The sequence below is a fragment of the Zalophus californianus genome, chromosome 8 (assembly GCF_009762305.2).
Source record: "Zalophus californianus isolate mZalCal1 chromosome 8, mZalCal1.pri.v2, whole genome shotgun sequence".
In the NCBI taxonomy this organism is placed as follows: domain Eukaryota; kingdom Metazoa; phylum Chordata; class Mammalia; order Carnivora; family Otariidae; genus Zalophus; species Zalophus californianus.
In genome coordinates, this window is record NC_045602.1 from 122,720,703 (window position 1) to 122,745,966 (window position 25,264).

Consider the following 25,264-nt stretch of genomic DNA (forward strand, 5'->3'; position numbering starts at 1 on the left):
AGAACTGTAGGAAGTCACGTGAGACCGTAGAGGCACGGCCAGCACGCTGGGCTCCATCCCTGCAGCTCTGGCTTCCACTCTTCCCTCTGCACCTCTGCACTGCTGAGCTCTCCACCGCAGCCCATGCCACAGTCTCCGGGGGGCTCAGAATATGCTGGGTGGGAGGAGAGTCAACCTTGACCGTATCTCAGTACTAGAATTCAGCTCCATCCGCCTTATTGAAGTTTTATTGTTTGTGTTTGTTTTGCAATGGACTTCTACACACTTTGTTCTAGATTTGAAAGTTTTCAGGAAGCCACGTTGTGTTGGCTTGATGGGTGCCTTCCTGCTGGAAGAGGTTCTGCTCCATCTCTGACTTGATAAGGCCCTGCTAATGCTGGGAGGGGGCTTTCGGACACCATCACCCAAGCAGCAACAAAGTATGCTGTAGTCACAGAGCGATATTAAGGCTCAAGAATCATGCAGCCCCAGGGTAGAGAATGACACTGGAATTATTCCGGAAGCCCAGAAACCGACAGGTGTAGGATGAGCAACATGTGAGCACTGTGGTTTTCCAGACAAACTGAACTGTCACTACTGTTTGCCAAGTGGGGGTTTTCTTGGCTCTGCTGGGACAGTCTGCCTCTCTGAGTGCTGGCTCCTTTCTCAAGAGATCAGTAAACACTTCAATGTGTGGTATGTCCAGTTTTCTTTGTCACTGGGGCTATCGAGCAGCTCAGCTGTATGTCCTTGTGTTTCCTTCCCACTACATTGTCAGAAACCTCTGTAAGTTATGTCTCTCACTCACCTTCATGCCCTCAATGGAGCTCTGCACACAGGAGGAACTCACCAACTTCATGCTGAAGTAAACTGAATAAAGCCAAGCGAAGCGGTACAGCAAAAGGGTCTTCTTACCTCATAGAGAGTGATGACTCCATTAGTCTCATTGGGAGGTTTCCACTGGATGTAGATCTTCTCCTCAAAGGGCCCTCCTTGAATGGATTCTAGGGGAACAGCTCCTGGAACTACAGAAGGGAAAAGTTAGGAACCTGATGTCACCTTCCTTCCCGTTTCCCCAGCCCTGTTGACCTCGAAGAGCAGTTGGCCAAGCTTTCGTATAAAGAGTCAGATAATGAATACTTTAGGCTCTGTGGGCCATACAGTACCTGTTGCAATTGCTCAGCTTTGTGCTTGTGGCAGAAAAACAGCCACAGACAATTCATAAACAAATGGATGTGGCTGCATTCTAATAAAACTTTATTTAAAAAAAAAAAGGCACTTGGCTGGTGTTGACCCATGGGCCATAGTTTGCAAACTCCTCTCCTGGATAGTCAATGGCTTTTTATCTTGCAGACTGAGCAAGGCTGATCTGGAATTAAACTGACCAGCACAGGGAGGACATCAGTAGATGACGGCACCCCCAGCGGTTGGGATTCTAGAATCAGACTCTTGCCTTAGGATTGGTAACAGAGGAATGCAAAAGTGAGCTTCACTGCCATTTTTTCTGACCCTGTCAATCTGTCTCCAATATTCCTTAGTTTCCTAATTCCTGAATCCAACAGGATCTATGTGTCTTGAAACTTCAATCCAGTTACAAGAAGTCTGTCTCATTCCAAGGCAGCTAGTTTGTCTCACTGCTGAGTCTCTAATGCCTGGCACACGGTAGATGCTTAATAACCATTTGCTGCTTGGTCGAGTAGGTGAATAAATGACCCATGCCAGCATTTTGCCCTAATGAGCAAAACCTCTCCTAGGCTGCTTTTGTAACCAGGTCAGTTTTCTTGGGCAACGTCCTCCTGCTGGATTCCAGCATCATTATGACAGTCTGGAAGATGCTGAACCATAAAGTAAATGATTTTCCAAACTTCCAGCTATAACCCCCTAGGGAATCATGAATTCATGTAAACCATTACTGGATCTATTTGTATTGTGGCATTATAAAAGCAGGTACTTTTACTAAGCACTTACTCTTTGATCAGAATTTTACATACATTATTTCATTTAAGCCACAAAACAGCTCTGCCCAGTATGTATTATCTCCTTTCTGCTGATAAGGGAACTGAGGCTAAGAGAATTAAATAACTTGCTCAAGGTCATCCAGCTCTTAAGTTGTAAAGAGGGAACGGAACACCTGTCTGTGAGCTTCAAAGCATATACTCTTAATCACCACGCTATGCCTCTCAATATAGTCTTGGCCATATGTTGCAATCAGTTCCCTATTGTTAAAATATATTTAGTTTTTCTCATTATGGACATGATACACAGAATTTGTTGAACATTAAGAATATACAGAAAGGGTAAAAAAAGAAAACAAAATCACTCATAATCCCCATAACTGGAGATATTTTTCCAGTATTTTTATGCCTATGCATATACATATTTTTAAAAATTAAACACATATTGTGTTGTGACCTTCTTTTATCACTGAACGAAACACAGATTTTTAAAAATCCTTAAATGTTCTTTGGGGCCATGCATTTTAATGCCCCATTATAGTCACCATTATTACTGGGCATTAAAATTGGCTTGAATTTTTTATGATTATAAGTAACACTGCAATGAGAATTTTTATAAATAAGTATTTTCATGAAACTCTGCTGATCTCCCAAAGATAAATTCTTGGAAATTAATTTATTGAGCCCAAGTAGATGAACTATTTTATTTTTAAGGCTTTTGACACGTACTGTCAGACTGCCTTCCACAGTTTGTACCATTCTGTGTTCCCCAAAAGAAGAACATGACTATTCCCAATCCTTGCCAACACTGCCTATTTAAAAAATTAAGTGTATGTGTGTGTATCCTTTTTAGAAAACTGGAGAGTGCAGATTTTTTTTTTCAGTTTAATTGGCCATTTGTGTTGATTCTTTTATGAACATGCTCTTTATACCCTGTTCTCATTTTCCTCTATGGCTCTTCATTTTTGTCCATCGTTGTCTTATGAGTTTGTAATTATAATCTGTTTTTAAAGACATACACTTTTCTCTTTGCATAGGTTACAAATATTTTTATCAGTTTTTCACTTGCTTCTTGAATCTTTTAGGTATCTATAAGCTTCTAAGTTGTCAGATCTCTAATTGCTTTCCCTTATCTATTCATCCTTGCCACAAATATCAGGACTTTGAGGTAAGCGCACAAAGGATCAGGAGAATTATAACAAGCAGAGAAAATCTAGTCTGGCAACTCAGGATACTAAGTGGAAGATAAAAGTCTATGGATTAGTAAAAGTTCCTAGGGCAAAAGTGCAGAGGGTAGGTGTTGGAATGTGGTGGGTTGCTTTGTGAGGACAACAGTGGAAGAAGCAAGGCCATCCTGGGGAGAAAGGATGGTAATTCATCAACGGGGTGATGGTGGTATAGAAGAGAAGCAGATGGTGTAGGAGATTTGCAACTGTTAAGTGAATGTGATTTGTTGATGATGGATAAGGGTGAAACAGGGAAGCGATGTTCAAGGAAGACCCCAGCTCATCTGTTTTAGATACCTGGAGTGGGTAAGAGTGCTTTTCACAGAAAGGGATCCTTACAGGAGGGTTAGTTTTGGAAAGGAAGCTGGTGGGTTTTGTGATGCTCCGTTTGAGGTGTGTGTAGAACACCCAAATGGCAACACTGAATAGCAGTTGGATAGACAAGCAGTTGGGTGACAGCTTAGAGGGGAACCAAAAAAGCAGGTCCAGGAATAAGCCAAGAGGAACTACATCTTTTTTTTTTTTTTTAAAGATTTTATTTATTTATTTGACGGAGAGACACAGAGAGAGAGGGAACACAAGCAGGGGAGTGGGAGAGGGAGAAGCAGGCTTCCCGTGGAGCAGGGAGCCCGATGCGGGGCTCGATCCCAGGACCCTGGGATCATGACCTGAGCCAAAGGCAGACGCTCGACAGCTGAGCCACCCAGGCGCCCCGAGGAACTACATCTTAACGATCAAAAGGAAACAAAGAAACTGAGAAACTAAGAAACCATGTTCAGAGAGGAACCTCTGGACCAGGAATAGGGGCTGTCATGGAAGCAGTCAAAGAGGGATCTAGAAGGGACTGGTTTGCAGTGACGGATGTGGCTGGATAGTCATGGAAACTGTGAGCTTCAATTTGCCCACTGAATGTACTGTCTTCAAGGTTACCTGTGACCTACATGAGAGTAATTGAGGGGGAAAGCTGGCCTCTCAGCTCTCCTGCTGTGGACGGAGAAGAGAGCCAAAGGTAAGGGACTGTGCCCACTCAAGTCAGCTATTTGGGCCGTGAGGGGCAGGAATGCAGGAAGAGCAGGGATGGACTATGGACCACAGCGGTGCCCCCCCCCCCCCACCCCAAGGCAGGAGATGTTATGGGAGAATCACAGGCGACCAGGAAAAATCCAAAACTGAAGTAAGAGGTAGAAGAGCGAAAAGGACAGGAAATGACTGGAGTGGTCCTGTCCTAAAAAGGCAGGAATCTCAGTGGGTGGAGAGAAAGCACCTTCCCCCTTGTGAGAGAAGACAAGAAAATGTGCAGCTGCTTTGGAGAGGAGAGTTGAGGTGTCCTTGGGGCTCCATCTTCTTGAGAAGCGAGGGTGAAACCACCTACTAAGAGTCAGGAATTTAGAGGAGCTTTAAGAGGGGCAAAGTGAGCTGAATGGAGAAATGCAGATGCCGGTTTTCACAAGGGTCTATCCAGGGGAGGCTGTGAGTGTGAATATCAAGCTGCTAGCGCTCAGGCGACGTGTTCTCCTCCTGATTCCAGTTTGCAGCAAATTCTCTTTCTCACCCCAGATCGGAGGAATAGTCATCTGTATGTTCTCCGACTTGATTTATCCCCACTTTCCTTTTAAACCTAACTCCTTAATCCATCTGGAATGTATTTCATACATTGCACAAAGTAGAAATCTAACTACAGTTCTTTACAGTTTTCTTAGGACAATTAATTGACCGGTCAGAACTTTCCCCAGTGATTTAAAATGCCATTTTCCTGGCATGTTTGATTATGCTGACATATGCTGACAGGTATTGTGTGGTTCCCTGTTCTCTTTCACTGAGCCCCAGCCTCTGATCTGACAGTATCTCTCTGCTTACTCATATAACACGTTTGAAGAGTTGACAGAAAAAGTTCCTTTCTTTTATTATTCTTCTTTCGCAAAGTTTCCTGGGCTCTCACTCCCCATTTGTTTGTCCAGAAGAGCTTTGGAAAAATTTTACAAAACTTCAAAAATGTTCCACCAGAACATTGTATTCTTCACTTCTCTGAGGGACAAATGATGCCTTTTTATAATAGGTCCCCCCACCAGTAATGCTGTATAAATCTTCACTTATTGATGTTCTTATTGTATGTCCCTCCCTTAAAAACGTTATTAAAATTTCTTACAAATAGCATTCCTAGGACTTTATTGCTTTTGTTCATATGACTCTTGACTCCATTTAAAAGCTTTTCTTGTGAAATCTATCATAAGCCAAAGTACAAGTAATAAATGTATAGTTTATGAAATAATTATGAAGTGAACACACATGTACCCACGATCCCCTCTAAGAAATAAAACATCACTGTTTCACTAAAGCACCCTGTGTGTCCCATACTGCTGACTTCTCTCTCCACCTTCCAAAAACAAAAAACAAAAAACAAAAAACACTCAATCTTGTAACTAACCTGAATTTTATGTTAATCATTCTCTTTATTTTTATTTGGAGTTATAAATATATACATGTATCCCAAGACATCATATCGTTTCTTCTGGTTTTCTTTATATATACATGAAACTGAATATTTGTATTATATGATTTGCATTTGTCACTCAACATTGTTTGAGATTCATCCATGTTGATGCATGTAATTTTATTTCATTCATTTTATGAATATACTCTTATTTTGTCATTTAGGAGATGGTGAGATGTACTATAGATGGATGATAGGGCTACATCTCAGAGGAGCTATTTTAGAACACAGCTCCTATGAATATTTTTGGACATTCAGTTCAATATTTATAAGATTTCACTCAGGTGTACCTGGGAATAGGCTAGGTAGACTAAGGGTCATAAACGTCTTCAGCTTTACTGAGTAAAGTCAAATTGTTTTCCAAAGTGGCGGTAACAATTTATACTCCCTTCAGCAATATTCTGAAAGCTCCTACATTTCTAAATCCTTACACACATTTAGTACCGTCAGATTTTAAAATTCTAGACCATCTAGTAAGCATGAACTAACACTTCATTGAGGTTTTATTTGCTTTTAGCTATTTACTAAAGAGGCTGAGTATCTTTAATGTTTGTTGAACATTACTGTCCTTTTCTTATTGATTTGTAGAGGTTCTTTGTATGTTCTTGTTACTGATCCTTTTATTGGCTATGTGTGCTATAAAAATCTTCTCTCAGTTTGTGTTTTCCCTTCCCTTTATGCTACCTTTGGATAAAAATTAGTTATTAATTTTAATGTAGTCAAATTTATCAGATCTTTTCTAGAGAAGGAAAGAGAAAGACAGACTTAGTAATTTGACTGTGGTAATCATTTCACAATGTATATGTATGTTAAATCATGCTGTTGTACTTCTTAAATATATACAATTTTATTTATCAAGTACACCTCAATAAAGTTGAGAAAAAACCCTACAGACTTAGTAGCAGATGCTGTTGGTGCCCTGCCCATACACTAGTGCTTACTGCAAAACACTTGCTACTCTACCTGAAGGCTGTGAAAGCAAACATGGTCTCCGCACAGGGCAAGCAAGGAGTCTCAGAGACTTAATGCCCCTAAAAACATCCTTCAAGCAATGAAAGACAGGAAGTTATTGGATGAATATCCTAGTCTCCTCACCGCTTGGTTGGGTTAACTCTGTGACATATTCTATTTATACTTTTCAAACTACCTCCAATAAAAGTGACTATTATTCCCATTGTAGTGGTTGTTGTTTCCAACCCATTGTGGACCATTATTATCATAAAATACAAAACCAAAAAATAGGAAAGTAAAATTAAAAAGTAAATGAGACTTCTTCCTAGAAACATCACCAAAGGCAAGGGAAGCAAGGGCAACAATGAACTATTGGGACTTCATCAAGATAAAAAGCCTTTGCACAGCAAAGGAAACAGTCAACAAAACCAAAAGACAACCAGCAGAATGGGAGAAGATATTTGCAAATGAGATATCAGATAAAGGGTTAATATACAAAATCTATAAAGAACTTATCAAACTCAACACCTGAAGAACAAATAATCCAATCAAGAAATGGGCAGAAGACATGAACAGGCATTTCTGCAAAGAAGACATCCAAGTGGCCAACAGACATATGAAAAAGTGCTCAGCATCGCTCGGCATCAGGGAAATCCAAATCAAAACCTCAATGAGATACCACCTCACACCAGTCAGAACGGCTAAAATTAACAAGTCAGGAAACAACAGATGTTGGCGAGGATGCGGAGAAAGGGGAACCCTCCTACACTGTTGGTGGGAATGCAAGCTGGTGCAGCCACTCTGGAAAACAGTACGGAGGTTCCTCAAAAAGTTGAAAATAGAGCTACCCTACAACCCAGCAATTGCACTACTGGGCATTTACCCCAAAGATACAAACGTACTGATCTGAAGGGGCACCTGCACCCCAATGTTTATAGCAGCAATGTCCATAATAGCCAAACTATGGAAAGAGCCTAGATGTCCATCAACAGATGAATGGATAAAGAAGATGTGGTCTATATCTACAATGGAATACTATGCAGCCATCCAAAATGAAACCCTGCCATTTGCAATGATGTGGATGGAACTAGAGGATATTATGCTAAGCGAAATAAGTCAATCAGAGAAAGACAAGTATCATATGATCTCACTGATATGAGGAATTTGAGAAACAAGACAGAGGATCATAGGGGAAGGGAGGAAAAATGAAACAAGTTGAAACCAGAGAGGGAGACAAACCATAAGAGACTCTTAATCTCAGGAAACAAACTGAGGGTTGCTGGAGTGGAGAGGGGTGGGAGGGATGGAGTGGCTGGGTAATGGACATTGGGGAGGGTATGTGCTATGGTGAGTGCTGTGAATTGTGTAAGACCGATGAATCACAGACCTGTACCCCTGAATCAAAAAATACATTATATGTTAATTAAAAAATGAAATAAATAAAAAGTAAAAGTGAAATTTAAAAACATAGAAAAATGCAACCTCCTTTTAAAACACTTAATCTCTATCTCTATAATTATCTTGTCATGGACCAGGAAGAGTTTGTAAGTCATTGCTTGTCCCTGGATCACACTTGGAGTGGCATGATTCTAAGACCCAGTTATTCACAAGGTAATTTTCTTTTTTTTTTAAGATTTTATTTATTTATTTGAGAGAGAGAGAATGAGAGATAGAGAGCACAAGAAGGAAGAGGGTCAGAGGGAGAAGCAGACTCCCTGCTGAGCAGGGAGCCCGATGTGGGACTCCATCCCGGGACTCCAGGATCATGACCTGAGCCGAAAGCAATCACTTAACCAACTGAGCCACCCAGGCACCCTCACGAGGTAATTTTCTTGATAACACACCAGTATTGGCTTCCTTCCCTTCTGTTCCACCCTTCATTACCAGGGTGTCCCAGACCACTTCCTAAATCAACTACTTGCATTTGAATCATTATCCCAAGGTCAGATAAACCCAAGCAAAAATAAACTCTAACAAAAGAATCTTATTTAAGAAATACTTTCTCTTAGGTCATAGGAATATTTTCTTAAATTATCTTCAAATAATTTTAAAGTTATGATGTTTGTAAAATGTCTTCAACTCATTTGTAATTGTGTTTTCACATACAGTGTGAGGCAGGGATCCAATTTCAATTCTTCTCCCTATTCTACCACCACTTAACAAAAAAGAAAGATTTATTTACTCAACTGATCTCCATGCTACCTTTGCCTTCCATCACATTTCCTCATACATATGGGTCTATTTCTAGGTTCTGTTTTGTTCATTTGTTCTATTAGACTATCCCGCTATCAATACCACATCATCCTAAGAAACAAAGATTTGTGAGTCTTGATATCTGGTGGAGCAAGGCCTGTAACTTTGTACTTTGTGTTCAGAACTCTCTTTGTTATTCTTTTTCTTTTTAAGATTTTATTTATTTATTTGTCAGAGAGAAAGAAAGACAGAGACTGAGCACAAGCAGGGGGAACAGCAGGCAGAGGAAGAAGCAGGCTCCCTGCTGAGCAGGGTGCTGGACATGTGGCTGGATCCCAGGACCCCGAGATCATGAACTGAGCTGAAGGCAGACACTTAATCGACTGAGCCACCCAGGCACCCCTCTCTTAGATATTCTTGCCTTTTCTCTGGCATATACATTTTAGGATGACCTTGTACATATTTGAAAAATGTCTTGTTTCTGTACTGGAATTGCATGAATTATAGATCAAATTTAAATAATTTATGTCTTTCCATACCATGTCTTGATAATACTGAGTTTTCCCACCCATAAACATGGCATCTCTCTCATTTAGGTCTTTTTAAATCTCTTTCAGTTCTTTATACCACACTTATATATACTCTACATCTTGAAATCTTACATTAGGTTCATTCCTAAATACCCTATATTTATTGCTATTGTAAGTAATATCTTTAAAAACATACCACATACTTATTGGGTGATTAGAAATGCAATTGGCTTTTAAATGCCAACTTTTGTCAAGCATGTTACATTCTCTTCTTCATTCTAATAATTTGTGTACAAATTTCTTTGGGTTATCTATGTAAATAGTCATAGCATTGCAGTTGATAATAGTTTTGTTCTTTTCCAATCTTTTAACTCTATTTAATTTTCCTGTCTTCAACCACAGCCATCAATATGATATTTAGTGGAGATAATGATAAGTATCTGTGTGCTTTCCAATGTTAAAGGAAATGATTTTATTATTTTATCATTGACTATGATGTTTGTAGGTTTCTTAGTTTTCCTTTATCAGGATAAGAAGGTCTTTTTTATTCCTGGTATACAAGAATATATATATTTTTTAAATCATGCTGAGCTTTAACTGATGGGTTTCTGTGTCTAGTATAGTAATGATACATTTTTGTCCCTCTTTTAGTTAATGTAGTGAATTACATTAATGGATCTACTAATGTTGAACCAATATTGATTTTCTAAAATAATATTTTCCTAGTTGTATACAGCAATGGATTGTCTGCTAATATTCTGTTTGGGGTACGTGCATTTAATTTTTCTTCTTATTATAATAAGCTTGTCTGGTTTTGGTATCAAAATTACACTAATGTCATAAAATGAAAAGTCAAGTATCACTTATTTTTTTGCTCTTTGAAGGTGTATGTGTAAAATTGGAGATACCGCTGCCTTGAGTGTGTGATTGTACTTGTAAGACCATTCAGAACTGGTATTTTCTTTCTTGGAAAAGTTTATTAAACTACGGATTCTATTTCTCCATTTGCTGTGAAATTATATAAGTCTTTTTTGTGTGTGTGCTGAGTGAAGTTCTGAAGTTTATATTTTGCCAATAATTTTTCCATATCCCATAAGTGGTAAAATTTATAGGTATAAAAGGGTATTTAGTATTAAAGGTATTTTATCCTTTTGTGAAATAAGCATTACACAAGTGTATAAAACAAATATACATCTCATTAACTTATGAATAATCAATTTTATGCCCTCAAAAGGTAACCTTAACTTCCTAATAATAATGAATCTTGCTTTTCATTATAATTTTTATTTCCTAAATATACATCCCTAAGCACTATAGGGTTTATTATTAAATAAAAATCATAATACAGTAAATAGTGCTAAACTCTTTTACAAAGATCAGTCTGGGAGAACTAACCTCTTTACATTATTGACTTCCATTCCATGTACACATTCTACTCCAGCACTTATTTATATATTCTGGTGAGAATGTGGATTACTGTTTTACTCTGTTTTTAAATCTTGCTTCTTGATATAATGCTCAGGGGACATTTGCTTTGCATTATCAGGTTAGTCCCCTTTAATAAGAGTGAAAGCACGTTTTCATCTACCCGATAATCTTTCCTTATGCAGCCTTAAAAAAGGTAGAACGAGATGGTTTAGTTTGGTGGGTCGAGATGTGTGCTGCTAGTGATTATAGGAGTCCCTGTTTCAATTATTTCTAACCCAGAGGGAAAGGGAAGAATTTAGATACACCCATCTATTACTTGGCCAGATAAGAGGTCTATGTGATTAAGGGTGGGATGGGGAAGGTTTGAGAAGGAAAATAACCAGGTGGCAGGAAGCTTCTTGTCAGAAGAGAGAACTGTTTTGATATCTTTAAGGCAGCCTTAAGTCACTTGGAACACTGCCCCCATCTCTAACTGGAGCATCTCTTCCCAAAGCTAGCCTTTCATTAAATCCCTTTCTTTTCCTTATTTACCATATGCAGGCTTAAAGAGAGAGAGAGCTCTCATTCTCTGCACTATGGACTGACATATAAAGATGTCATCTCCTGCTCTCCAAACCCTCACTCCGTCCACGCCAAGCTATAAGCTCACCCTTGCCTTCAGCCATGGTCAGTCAGAGTTTGAGGGTATTCATGCAGTTGGCCTTGGAAGCCTTTCCTCTTGGGCCCCCAGGGCGAGGAAGGGGTTTCTTTCAATGAAGTTACAGCTCAGTCATCTTTTTCCCATGTAGGTTCCCGTTCTTCAACACTGCGTTGCATTCCTTCCTTCTGGCCTGGGGGTGGCATCCTCTTCTAGTTCCCAGGGCAGGTTTAGAGGTCTTCTTCTCTTATTTCATCGGGAAGGTAGTTTAAGAATCAGATCACCACCTTGAATGGAAACTCACACTTTTGTCCTATTGACCCAAAAGGCAGCACTGCATGGTGACTAAGATCACAGGCTGAGCCAGACTGCCTGGGTGTGAGTCCTGTTCTTGCCATCTCTTGCTGTATAACCTGGAGCAAGTTGCTTAACCTCTTTGTGCCTCAGTTTCCTTTAAAGTGGGGGATAAAAATAGTCCCTACTTCATAAATGTTGTAGCGATTCAATCTATCAGTACATGTGAAATGCTGAGCAAAGTGCCTGGAACAAAGGTAGTGTTACTCTGTGTTTGCTCCTCTCCCTGGTCCCATCACATTCTCGGAGAACTGCTCTAGTGTAGCCTGGAGATACACCAATTTGCTTTTCTGCAGAATCAGGATTATTCCTATTTTCCTTGGTGTTCTTGCCTCTGTTCTTTCTGAATGGTGTTATACTGCTCATCATAAAAGCCATCCTTCCCATAGCTTACTGAGTATATTAAATAGCCTTCTACAAGCATCTTCTCATTTCTAAGGTAAATAATTCTAAAATCTATTTTTAGATAAAATGTGAAGACTTGAGATTCAGTCATTCAATAACTTATTTACTGCATGCCTGTTCTCTACCTGACACTGTTCTGGGTGCTTGAAAATATGCAGTAAACAAAACAAAAAAGTGGCCTCCTCCATGTGCATTCTAGTGAGAGAAGACAGATAATAAAATGTATAGTGAAATACATAGTATGTCCAATGATAAATGCTAATGAGAGACATGAAGCAGAGAAGAGGGACAGAGTGTGGTGCCTGAGGCTTCCAGTTGTTCAGAGAAAGGTCAAGGACAATGCCCCCTGAAAAGTGATACTGACTTGAGACAGGTGTAGGAATCAGCCCTGTTTATTTGAGGGAGGATCATTCTAGCCTGCAGAAATGGCCTGTGAAAAGGTGCTGAGGGATGGACCCCAGCTGGGAGAGCTGAGCAGAACAACAACTGGATCTGTGTAGTAAGGCGGAGGCAGAAGGAGATGAGACCAGAGAGGCAGCCAGTAGTTGTGGCCACGTGGGGCCCCGAGAGCCAATGTAAAGACTAGGGTTTTTTCATCTCAGTGACGTAAGAAACCATTGGAAGGTTCTGAGCAGAGGGATGATGATATGATTTGCCTCACGGTTTAACAAGATCATCCTGCCTGCTGTGCTGAGAGGAGTGCAGGGGCCAGAGCTGAAGCTGAGTGAGCATTTAAGAGAGTACCGCGATAATCCAGGTGGGACATCACAGTGGCTTGGACCAAAGAGCGAGGAGTAGAGGCTGTAAGCAATGGCTGAGGTCATGCTGTTGACTGAAGGATAAGCCAAGAGAATGTGCTGATGGACGGGATGTGGGAGGTGGACAGGGCTGCTGCTTCGTCCAAAGCAAAGGGGTGCCAACCACAGACAATCCACGTTGAAAGGTATTCAGGGCCTTGGGTGTGATAAAAGTGAGCAATCAAGGTTTTCGGCTCCAGCCACTAATAAAAAGGCAGTTGGCATTAACGGAGATGGAGAAGACTGTGGGGAGAATGAGTTTGGTGATGGGTGAGGGATGATCAGGAGGTCAGTTCTGGACGTGTTTAATCCAGAGACCGATTAGCAATCCAGCTGGACAGGCTGAACAGGCAGTTGGATAAATGACTCTGGAGGGCAGGGGAGAGGTCCAGCCCGGAGACACCAATTGGGGAAACCATTAGTATATCATTGGATTGTAAAGTCAAGACATTAGGAGGATATAATTAGTGGGAATCAGTGCGGATCAAGGGTCAGCAAACCACGGCTACAGCCAAATGCAACCAGCTGCTTGTTTTATAAATAAAATTTTATTGGAACCCTGGCACACACACTCATTCCTACAGTCGGAGTGAGATAGTTGAGGTCGAGGTTACAGAGGTATTATAAGTTATTCTAAAATGGCCCCTTGCCCATGATTAACAGAAATTTTACAAAGATCCTTGCTTTGGTTTCTCTCTAGTTACATTCCTTTGATTAAAATCTGCATTCCATGTCTGATATTGGCCACACACCACTGAGTGTGTCCTCTTGGCAGAGAGTAAGTTGAGGGCTTTCCATACAGACTTTCACGTAGAACACTCTAAAGGGGTTGGTGGTATTATCACCCCATTTCACAGACGGAGACACTGCAGTGCCAAGTATGCAAGTAACTAAGGCTGCATAACAACGTAGTGAATGGAGCCTGAATGGAGCCTGCATCCTTCTGACTCCAAAGTATTTTCTGAATCGGCCCTTTTTTCCATATTCTAGTGGATGTGGGTTCAGAAAGGCTGAAAAACAGTGTCACCACCTCTGAGTAGCAAAGCCAGGTCATCTCAGCCAGGGACCAAGGCTCTTTTGGCCACACCACACTACTGCTCCAAAGGTCAAGATGTCCTTCCAACGAAGCAGACTTACTTTGTTTTGATTCAACTGGGTCCTCCCCCACCCCCATTGTGAAAAGACCCAGAAAGATTCCACTTTCATCTTATCTTCTAATTCTGTGTTACTTTAGTCTTTTTTTTTCTTTATAATTCTTTAATGAGTCCACATATTCCCTTCCCACAATTTCATTTCTTCTTGTATCTAACAGCACAGAACTTTCCATCCTTCTGACAGAGTTCTACAACAAAGGTTAATTACTTTATAATTTCATTCCCTTAAGAAAAAAAAGGCGCACTAAAATTGCTAATTTTAACTGTGCTTCTTGTTAGTAGGTTCATGTAAATTCACTGTAATTAAACCAGATGTTTTCTTGTGCCTAAAAGTCAGGTGGTAATTTAAAGGAAATTTTCATTTCAACGTAAAGGGGGACAGAGTGTAATCAAGGGAAGGTTTCTCCTTTCCTGTTTTCCTTTCTTCTTCCCATTTCCATATCTGGGAAGTGGGGCTGGTAGTGGTGAACCCTGTGGGCAGTAGAGGAAAGTCAGTCAGCTCATGTTGAAAGCACAGAGCCCCACAGAGTCAAGAGAAGTTCCCATCCTGTTTCTTTTGTCTAGGTCTTTTTTTTTTTTTTTTTTTTTTTTTTTGGCCTCTCCATTCCAGGGGCCATATTTGTTGGCTGGTTGGTTCATTATAAACAGACTCAGAACTAACTTAAGAAAAAATCAAAATAATTCGAAAATGGTTTGAAGGTCACCAGAATCTGTAAGTGTGTCTGATGGAGACAAGACAGATTCCCAGTCTTGCTGAAGGAAAGATTTTTTTTTTCTGGATAAATTTTTACATTTTAAGATGTCAAATACTTTTTTTTTTTGGAGAGAGAGAGTACATGCAAGGCATTTAGCAGGGGTTTGGGGGGTGAGGGAATAGAGAATCTTAAACAGGGGCTTGATCCCACAACCCTGAGACCATGACCTGAGCAGAAATCAGGAGTCAGATGCTTAACTGACTGAGCCACCCAGGCGCCCCACAAATATATCTTTTTAATGGAACTTTGCAGGGGTGTATTAGTAAATGTTTCACAACCAACTTTCCAGGAAAAACAAAACACCAACATGTTTGCCAGTATCCACAGTGTAAAGTCGCCAATATGACAATTTTGAGCAATGAATATGGTATCACGTAACTAAGAGGTGGGAAGAGAGGCTAATGAGCAGCTCCAGCAAGCCAGAATGAGTTGGTTCTGAGTATAGATAGCTACCTTCCACCTATCCTCCCCTTCTTAAACAGTGCATATAAACAGGGCCCTGAGATACTGGGAAGAGGCATGGACTTTGATATCAGATAGTCATTCACTCACCAAACAGTTAATGAGCACCTACTATGTGCTTGGCAGATAATAAACGTGTGTGTGTGTATATATGTACATATGTACACACACATGCACACACAGTATTTCAGATGATGATGAATGCCATAGAAAACATAAAGCACAGACAGTGTTGGGGAGGTTTGGTAGGTTATAGGATTATCTAATAGAGATGGTCAGGGGAAAGAAATCATGGACAAGATTTCAGGATCTATTAACTGGCTCTGCCACTTGTTGCTTGGAAGCCTGGGACGGGTTCCTTGAACTCTCTGAGCCTCAGAGTTCTCTTCCCCAAAACTATAGAAAAGCACCAACATTGCAGGATTTGGTGACTCACTGCAAGAATGAAGGACATCAGCACAATGCCTCGGTCACCACAAGCATTCAAAAACCACAACTGCAGTTCTCCTTACCTTTTATAATATCTCAAGGTCATCTTTGTAAACCTTAAAAATGTACTGGGCTCTAGTTAAACGATGCTTTCAGGACCTGCTAAGCTGTGTAAAGCTTTTTATCCTTCCACCAAATGACTGTGGACTGTTGCCTTGTTATTTACTGCCTTTTATACTTTTCTTCTCACTTGCCTCTTTTCTAGATTTCGTGTGCTGTGTCTTGTTACTATATACACACCTGTCCCTAGCAACATGCAGCCTCCTTCTAGCTTCCTATCAGCTGAGGAACCAGATACTGAGACTTCTAGAAATGCACACAAAATACAGGCACGCACTCCTGAGACACTTCAGTCTTCCCTACAATGCAAGTCCATTTACCGTATTAAGTAACATATGTATTATACATCACTAATCATATTACATATCAATTGTATTACTATATTCTGCACATATTATTAATTATAATCAATTATATTTTATATATTTACTATAAATTATATGGGAGCTTAAAATTCCTTATTGTAAAATAGGAAAAATAATACTGTTTGCTTTCTTATATTTGGTGTTAAGATGAAGGAATTTACATTGCTAGTGAAAATGTAAAATGAGAGCGCCTGGGTGGCTCAGTCGGTTAAGCGTCTGCCTTTGGCTCAGGTCATTATCCCAGGGTCCTGGGATCAAGCCCCGCATCGGGCTCCCTGCTCAGTGGGGAGCCTGCTTCTCCCTCTCCTCTCTGCTCGTGCTCTTGCTCTCTCTCTCTCTCAAATAAATAAAATCTTTAAAAAAAAAAAAGGAAAATGTAAAATGAGTGTCGACATCTAAGAAAACTGCATGTTTGTTTCTCTTTTGACCCCAGCAATCCCACTTGTAGGAATTTACATTGAAAATACAACTGCACAAATACCAAGCCACGTAAGCATGAGGCTATTCGGTACAGGATTATTTGTCATAGCAAGTAATGAGCACAACCTCAGGATCCACAGCACCCTGTGTGAATAAACCACAGCATATCCACATAATATGTCTCATGCAGCTATCGGAAAGAATGATACAAATCTGTACACACCGATATGGAGTGATTTCCAAAGTATATTATGTGAACAAAGACATGTGATGTGGAGTATATCTTTTGTGCTGTCTTTTATATAAAAACAAGAAAAAGAGAAATGACTTTTACCTTTTTTGTAAAATGAACTAGAGGAAAAATAGTATCTGAAATGAATAAAAATGGTGACCTTCCGGGTGTGGACAGGGACAGTATGAGAGACAGAGCTGGTGGTACTACCTCTGAGCGTACTTTTTTTTTTATGTAGTTTTGACTTTTGAACCATGCAACTGTTTTGATTTTAAAAACAAGAAAATTAAATCAAAAGGATGGGGAGGGGGAAGGCAAACCTTAAAACAAACAAACAAACCTAACTGGGCATCAAGTCAATAATAAAACCGCACAGATAAAAGACTAAGCCTTTGAACATGGTGTTTTGGCTGCTTCCAGAGGGAGAAAGTAAAAAGAAAATCTTTAACTTAACATACTAGCTTTCCTGTTTTTTGCGGGGATTGGTATTGTAATTCTGAAACTATTTTATATGCATTGTGGGATGGAGCAAATGAAGAAATGTGTGGATGCTGAGAACCAGGGTTCTCACAGTGGGAGGAAGGAGATCTATGTACAGAATGAGGGTAAGAGGTGATTTGAATCAGTACAACCTTATGATTTAAAACAGATAAATTACATCCCTCCATTCTACCTACTTGAGTCTAGAGGCAGTAACACCCCACTGGATCAAGCTAAGATGTATATCTTAATGCCAAAATCCCACTCCCCACTGAAAGCAACCAGGAATCCTTAGATAAGTGGTTGACTTCAGGTCTGGGTCAGAGATATTACAAGGGTCGTCTAGAATATTTTGTTATGGCAGAAGCAAGGAAGACTAATGATAACATGTCAAAAGAACCTAGGAGCCAACCCACTAGCCACAGATGAGAGAATGCGAGCACTGAAGAGAATTATAAATAGTACTGGATTTTAATACAAGGAGTCAAAAACAAATGATCTATGAGTCAACAGGAATACTAAAAATGTTGGGAAGGGGCTGGGGAGAGAAAACCCTTCTATAAAGAAGAATGCTCAGTAGTACATGTAGAGGGAAGGATAGATTTGAAATTCACCCTTTTAGGTGTCTGGGTGGCTCAGTAGGTGAAGCATCTGCCTTCGGCTCAGGTCATGATCTCAGGGTCCTGGGATTAAGCCCTGCACTGGGCTCCTTGCTCAGCGGGGAGCCTGCGTCTCCCTCTCCTCCCCACTCTCGCTCTCTGTCACTATCTCTGTCTGTCTCTCTCTCAAATAACTAAAATCTTTAAAAAATAACAAAATAAAATTCACCCTTTTATAAATACCAGTGTAGTAACCGATTCAGGTGAGGATTTTCAAGGAAGCTAAAAGCACTGGGTGAGAAGTTCGTGGGGGAATCAGGAACTCACCAGGCCTCAAAGCACCACTGCACCGACAAGCTTATCTCCAAAGGGAAAAGGACTGTATTTACAGCAGAGGGACTTAAATCTAAGTGACCAAAGGCAGTATGTCAGGGGCTCTCTGACATTATGTAACTCTAGATATGCCACAGTGAAAACACACATCACCAACCCATGTGGTATTTTTGCCAAAAATGTCTTGTTTTCTGGTTTTGTCACCTAACAATCACGCTTAACATGATTGGAAATGTGAACGTGGATTGTCTACCTGATTATTTTTCAAGTAATACTAAGTTTCTTAGATGTTCTATAGTATCATGGCTGTGCAGGAGAACGTCCTTACCCTTAAGTAACATACACCCTCAAAGAGTTGACAGATCAGATGTTGGGATTTCTGCAATTTACTTTTAAAGACTTAAAAATATTACATGTATTTTTATATGTGATATCTCCATTTCAGACATACCATACGTATATGAGTAAGAAAATCGAGCATGGTGTTCACCAACAGTGAATCTAGGCCAAGGGTTCACATGTCTTCTTTGCACTACTCTCAAATTTTTCTACAGCTTGGAAACATTTCACAAGAAAATCCTGGGTACCTAATGCGCCTAGTAGTGCCTAGCACGGGGTCAGCGCTCGGTAAACCAAAGTGGCAGCCAAAGTGAGACCATCATCAACACTGTTTTATGGCTCGAGGTCTCATATGGTTCCATTTCATAATTGTGACTGTGGTCTGGGGAAAGGCAGAGAAGGAAGCACTAAATAAGTAAGCCACAGTTTTCTCTGAGTCATCTGTGACAAAAAGGAAAAATAAAGAACCCACTTAGTCTCTTAGCTGCTTCCCAACTGATGCAATGGGGCTCAGGGGCCATGAGCTTCTTTCGCCAGTGGTGGATTACTCTGTAAGCCCTCAAAAGCACTGGGACACTGAAATTACCAATTCTACAAATTTCCCCGAAGACAATTTTGGAGCAGAGACAAAAGCAGCATGAATCCAGGCAGCTCAATCTGAGAGGCTGCTCCATGGTTCCCTGAGGGGGGTTTTAGATCATCCACTGGAGACATGATCCCTCCTCAGCCTGTCCTTAGGTGAATGAGTTCCCCTCAAACAGAAATGGTGCCTCTTCCCTCCTTGGGAGGAACGGAACCTGATCCCAGCACAGAGAGGGGTCTGTGCTCCTGGGCAGTCTCCCCTCAGCACAGCTGGGAGACTGAGGACCGCTGTCTTGGAGGTTGGTGTTTTTAATATGATAACGTCCACACGTCTCTGCAAAGTAGGAATTGATGTTTTATTAATGGTTTTTAATTAAAGTTTAATTTCAAAGCATAGCTGTTCTGGAGTTATTCTGATAAAGGCTTTGTGATTTCCCCCTCTCCCCCAGTGACAGGAAGGAGAAAGGGAGAGGTTGAGGCATGGCTTAAAGATGGGACTTGGGATTTGTTGTTGCACATGTAGGTAATCCTCATAAAGCAGCCCAGGGTACACAGAGCATCCTGGAGGAAACACTCAGAGCTGCTCCTGGACCAAATCCTAGCATTCACGTGGACTCCTGAGTTTTCACGCTGAGTTTCAACAGTGGCGGCACCCCCCTGTCTAATAACCCCCTGCCACTGAACCAGCCTTCCTGCCCTGCCTCTGCGTCTCAGATCGGGCACTGACCACATCACTACGCCTTGAAAGTCTAGGTTATATTTTCTCCAACCCGTTGGAGTGCACGTCTAGAACTCTGGAGAGGTGTCCTAGGGCAGGCTGCCGGTTTCTGCATTGCTTGTGCTATAGGGTCCTTTGTCAAGACATTTTTTCTTCTGTGATTTAATCCAAATGTGGCAGCCACATTCACTGAAAACCTACAGTCTGCTGGACATCATTCCAATTTTTTTTAAGATTTTATTTTTAGGTAATTTCTATGCCTAACGTGGGGCTCGAACTTACAACCCTGAGATCAAGAGTCACACGCTCTATCGACTGAGCCAGCCAGGTGCCAGCATTCCAAATTCTTTACATACCATTCCTTTTAGTGAGAGTAACAACCTATCAGATGGCCACTATTTGTATCTGCATGTGAGAGGCAAGGAAACGGAGGCACGGAGCAGGTAAGTAGCTTGTCGGAGGTGTGCAGCTCCAGAGCTCGCCTTCTGTAGCAGCACATCCTTGTACCTGCTGGAGGAGGTGTTGTGCATCTCTGAAAACGGCAGAGCCATCCAGGGAAAGGGCCGGCTGCAGGTGAAGCCCGGATCGGATGCCCACCCCTCTGTTGGAGGTCGGATGAGAATGGGTTCACAGGGAGCAAGGCACTCGGGTTGCCTGATGAGGCTGATCCAGAGGAGAACTGTGCCGCCAGAGGACAAAAGTTCACTGCAAGGCAGGAAGGTGGGGGGCCAAGGTGACAGAGGCTGGGTTTCCACTGCAGTTACTATCTAGAAAAGCAGAGTCTGCAGGGACGATGTCCTGCAGAGTCACTGCGATGATGAATTTAAAGGGTGGTCACGAAGGGTCCACCACGTAGGTGGGTTGTGTAAAAGTTCCAGCTGTAAGATGGGATTTGGGGAAAGGCGAATTGGGGGACAGGATGAGCAGAGGGTGGCGCATTTTCCCCTTTCTCCTTAGGGGACTTTGCAGCTGAGGATGTGGGTCTGGACCCCAGCGGGGGCCGTCACTCCAGGTCCGTGAACTTGCTTCTGTGAAACAAGAGTGCTAGGTGGGATGGCCACGGAAGAGGCTCTGCCTTGAGGTTGTAAGGCCCACCCAGGTCAAGTGGAGATAGGGTCCTCACACGGCTGACAATGACAGTGCTCTGCCCATTCCTTCCCAACCCTTTATACCATCATTGTGCCCCTCCACCTTTTGTCTGCATGCGCAGACAGCCAACACTTCCCGAGAATTTCCTCCCCCAATCCTCCCTCTGCATCCCAGCCCTAACCATGCCGGCAGCTCCCTTCCCTGATCGGGGGCAAGACTGATGCATGACCTGCCCTGCAGAGTTCTCCTGCAGAGCGGGTCGCAGCCCCCTTTGCTGGACATGGCCTGAAGTTGCACCTTGGCTTCCTGCCCTTCCTTGTCCTGCCCCCACCTCCCTTCCCAGCCTCCCTGGGGAAAACTTCCTTCATCCATCACGTACACCCAAATCTCTACCTCACAGTCTGATTCCAAAGAAATAACTAAAGATGCCCCCATGAAGCCAGTGACAGCATGGCTGAAAGGAAAACTGAAATACAGCCATCAAAAAGTGTTTTCTAGGTAAGTCCTAGAACCAGCAAGTTCTGTCCTCCCATAAATGATAACTGCTTTCCAAGGAGTTCCTTGGAAAATGCAGCGGGAGCCTGGGAGGGAACACCCAAGTTGGCTTGGAGCAGTCAGGGAAAGCTTCCTGGAAGAAGCAGCATGTGAGCTAAGACTTGAAGATGAATGGAGCTTGTCTCACAGACATGAAGGGAGAGGCCACAGCAGTAGGAGAAACAGCTCAGGCAAGGACAGAGGGTGGGAAACATGATGTGTTCTAGGAGCTACACGTGGCTCTGGAGTGTCGGAGTCCCCATGGTAAGAGCCATGCTAGGAGGTAAACTGCATGAAACCCACTCGTCAGAACCTTGTGAGGGTGGGGTGTGGGGTGGGAGAGGGGGAGAGGAAATGGAGGATTCCAGGCTCATTTCAGATCTTTATTTTGATCTACTGGATGCAGTTCACTGACATGAGGAACACAGAACGAGCAATCAGTATGGAAGGGGAGACTGGTTCATTTTTGGATACTTTGAGCTGCCTGTCGGACATCCGGGTGAGCACTCGGTTCTGGGTGCATCCAATGCCTGTGCTACTTAATTTACTTTTTTTTTTTTTTTTAATTTTAACTCCTGCAGAATCCGGAGTGGTCTGACTCCCAGATTCAATGTGCTTAAACGACACAATACACAATGCCTGTCTGGGAGGCCCTGGTATGGTTAAACACTGGACACAGGAGGGGCTATAAAGTGAGAAGAGGGATGGGGGGTGTGGAAGGGGCAAATCTGAGGGCGTGTCTGCGTCTACGGGTACAGCGGCCCCTGGAGTTTTGCAGTGCCCTCCATTAAAGACCCTGGCAAAGAGGCGGCTACAGAGGAGGAAATTAAAGATGCAGGGAGAAAGAAAACCGCATCACTGACGGGTGTGGCCCCCGGACAGGTTCAGCATGGCCTGACCCCGAGGAAGCACCCCCCGCCCCCACTCACCGTCCTCCTCTGTTTGCACCACCAGCTCCTCGCTCTCCATTCGGCCCTCGGGGTTAGACAGCAGCAGCCGCAGCCGGATGGTCATGAAGGGGCGCAGGCCCCGCAGGGTGTAGTGGGAAGAGGTCTGAATGACCTCTTCGGCCTCGTACTGCTGCTGGTTGAACACGTACTGGTAATGCACGGTGAGATTGTAGCTGTGACAGCGGGTCACCGCGTAGCCGAACGGTTCCCACTGCAGGGTCAGCTGCCGAGCGCGGATGTCCACAATCTCCACATTCTGCGGGCCGTGCACGGGGTCTGCAAGAAACACACGCAAGACACGGGGGCTTTGAGGACTTTCTGGAAGCGGGGGGGGGGGTGTTCTGCTAAAACAGGGGGGACCAGCCCTCCAAACTTAGCTCAGCCACAGCCTTCATGACTATTGCCACAGAGAATACAATTTAATTCACATTTTTCTGTAAATCAAACTCTTTTCTTCTTACTTAAATGCATGCATCTAAAAGAAAACCTAACTATATAAAGGGAAAACCCGAATCACTTGCCATACGTAAATGTTAACTATTAAAAAAACGCAAAATTGTTAAATTCTTAAAGGTTCATCAGGGTACCCCGGGAAACCACCCTGAGTACCACCAACACACACACACACAACACTCCGGGGATATACGAATTGAGATGGTTGCTGGAGTTCTGACCTGCCTGACATTTAATCCAGCCACATCCTCTCCCCTTGGGAAATCAGCCCCCTCACTCTCGTTAACGGCACGGAGGTGCACAGGCTGCAACTCCAGCCACAGGCTCAGGACGCAGTGCTCGGTCTGTCCACACGGTCACAGGCGCCACTGACTACACCTTGCAATTTCCCCTACTTCCACTGACAACACAGCTCAGTCAGTTAAGCATCTGACTCTTGATTTCAGCTCAGTTCATGATCTCAGGGCTGTGAGATTGAGCCCTGCGTTGGGCTCCGTGCTCAGAGTGGAGCCAGCTTGTGATTCCCTCTCCCCCCCGCCCCCGCCCATGCCCCTGATCATATACTCTCTTTCTCTAAATCAATCAATCTTTAAAAGCAGATATGGTCATGCTTTCACACTCTACTGCTGTGCCAACCTTTCCCACGTGGTCCCAGACCCCCATATATACAGATTATAACAAACCAAACACACACACACAAAAAATCCCCGCATGTGAAGTCATTCTGTAAAGCTTAGGCATTTCTTTTTTTTTTTTTTTAAGATTTTTATTTATTTATTTAACAGAGATAGAGAGAGAGCACAAGTAGGCAGAGCAGCAGAGAGAGGGAGAGGGAGAAGCAGGCTCTCCCCTGATGCGGGGCTTGATCCCAGGACCCTGGGATCATGACCTGAGCCGAAGGCAGCCGCCTAACCGAATGAGTCACTCAGGTGCCCCGCTTAGGCATTTCTTATAATAGAAGCATAACTTCTTTTGTGATCAGCATCCCCATAAGTTCTTGTGTTGACTATTTTAGCTGGAAGTACTTAAGCACAGGCTAAAGATTAAATCAGTATTTTCCCTCTATACTACCTATTGGACTTGACCAAGTTCTGTCATTTCTTTGGGTTCATCTTTTATTTCACCTATAAAACAGGGATAACAGTAATACTAACCTCACCAGTGGGGGGTTAAATGAAATGCTGTTTGCAGAGCAGTTAGAATTGTACCTTGAACTTAGTAAGCACTCAAATATATGGTGGTTTTTCTTTTGCAGCAATAGGAATAGCGATACAAATAAGGTTTCGTATGCTGTCTCTACTCTGAAAGTCTTCTAAGTGGCAGTGCTGCGAAGCATCCTTATGCAAAATGACGGATCCTATCACCCTAAGAGCATTTGGGGGTATTTGAATTTAGGGGTATTCGCATTCTGTCGCCTAAGAGCATTTAGGGGTAAGGCCGCCCCTGTGCCAATGTAGCAGTAGGAAAGAGGGAGGGACTTGATGCGAACAGAGTTCCCTGACCTGCCCCTATAGGGAAAAACATCCTGTGAACTGTGTCAGAGCCTTACCAAGGAACACACTTCCAAGCAGTCTTCTTTTGAGCAGGATGCCCAGAAATGTCAGGGAGCCTGGCCAAACCAGCCCAGACCTGCTCCCGTGCTGTTGGAGACAGCGAGCAGCCTGGCTCTGGATCGACTGAGGAGTTCACGGTCACTTGTACAGCCCAGTTATTCATGTTCACAGGTCCTTTGTGTAAAAGAGAGCCAGCGTTCCAAAAGCAAATGGGTGACTTTGAAAATGTGACATTGAACAAGCTGTTGCTGAGGGTGCATTGTGCTGAGCCCACACAGAATAAGGTGAAAAGTGTGGTCCCTGTAGTGGGGGCGGGGGGAGGTTAGGATGTGGTGTGGCCGTTTGGTCCTGACGGCATGAGGACAAATGTACAAGTCCAGGGAGAGCGAGAAGCTGCTTGCCTGGGAAGTCTGCGCCTCTCCACTGGCCTCGCCCAGCTGGAGCCTTTCAGCAGGTCCAGACACAAGAACTCTCCCAGCCCTGCTCAGGACCTCACGACACGCCTCCTCCGGGGGTGCCTTCAAAACGGACACCACACCCCAATAAGATCATCACTCCTCAGGCTCTCTCACCTCATCTCCTTAGAGAGTGAGAATGGCAACATGTAAGACCCTTTTAAATCCAAGAGTTGTCCATCGTGTTAAACATCTTAAGAAGTGCCAAGCCCATGTTAAATATTTTCTGGGGGATTTCCAATGTGCCCTTAAAGCACAAATGAAACAATAAAAACAAAACACTGTTGATAGCCAGC

General features: G+C 42.7%; 1 protein-coding gene across 11 annotated transcripts in view; it reads right to left on the reverse strand.

Moving 5' to 3' along the window:
• Positions 1-25,264, reverse strand: part of PTPRT (protein tyrosine phosphatase receptor type T) — a 1,164,533-nt gene that overhangs the window by 414,192 nt on the left and 725,077 nt on the right. For all 11 annotated transcript variants that reach the window (XM_027622224.1, XM_027622220.1, XM_027622223.1 and 8 more), the window contains 2 exons: positions 22,487-22,783; positions 895-1,004 (listed from right to left, as the gene is read on the reverse strand). In XM_027622224.1, coding sequence (XP_027478025.1) covers positions 895-1,004; positions 22,487-22,783 — 407 coding nt within the window. The remainder of the gene's footprint in view (positions 1-894; positions 1,005-22,486; positions 22,784-25,264) is intronic.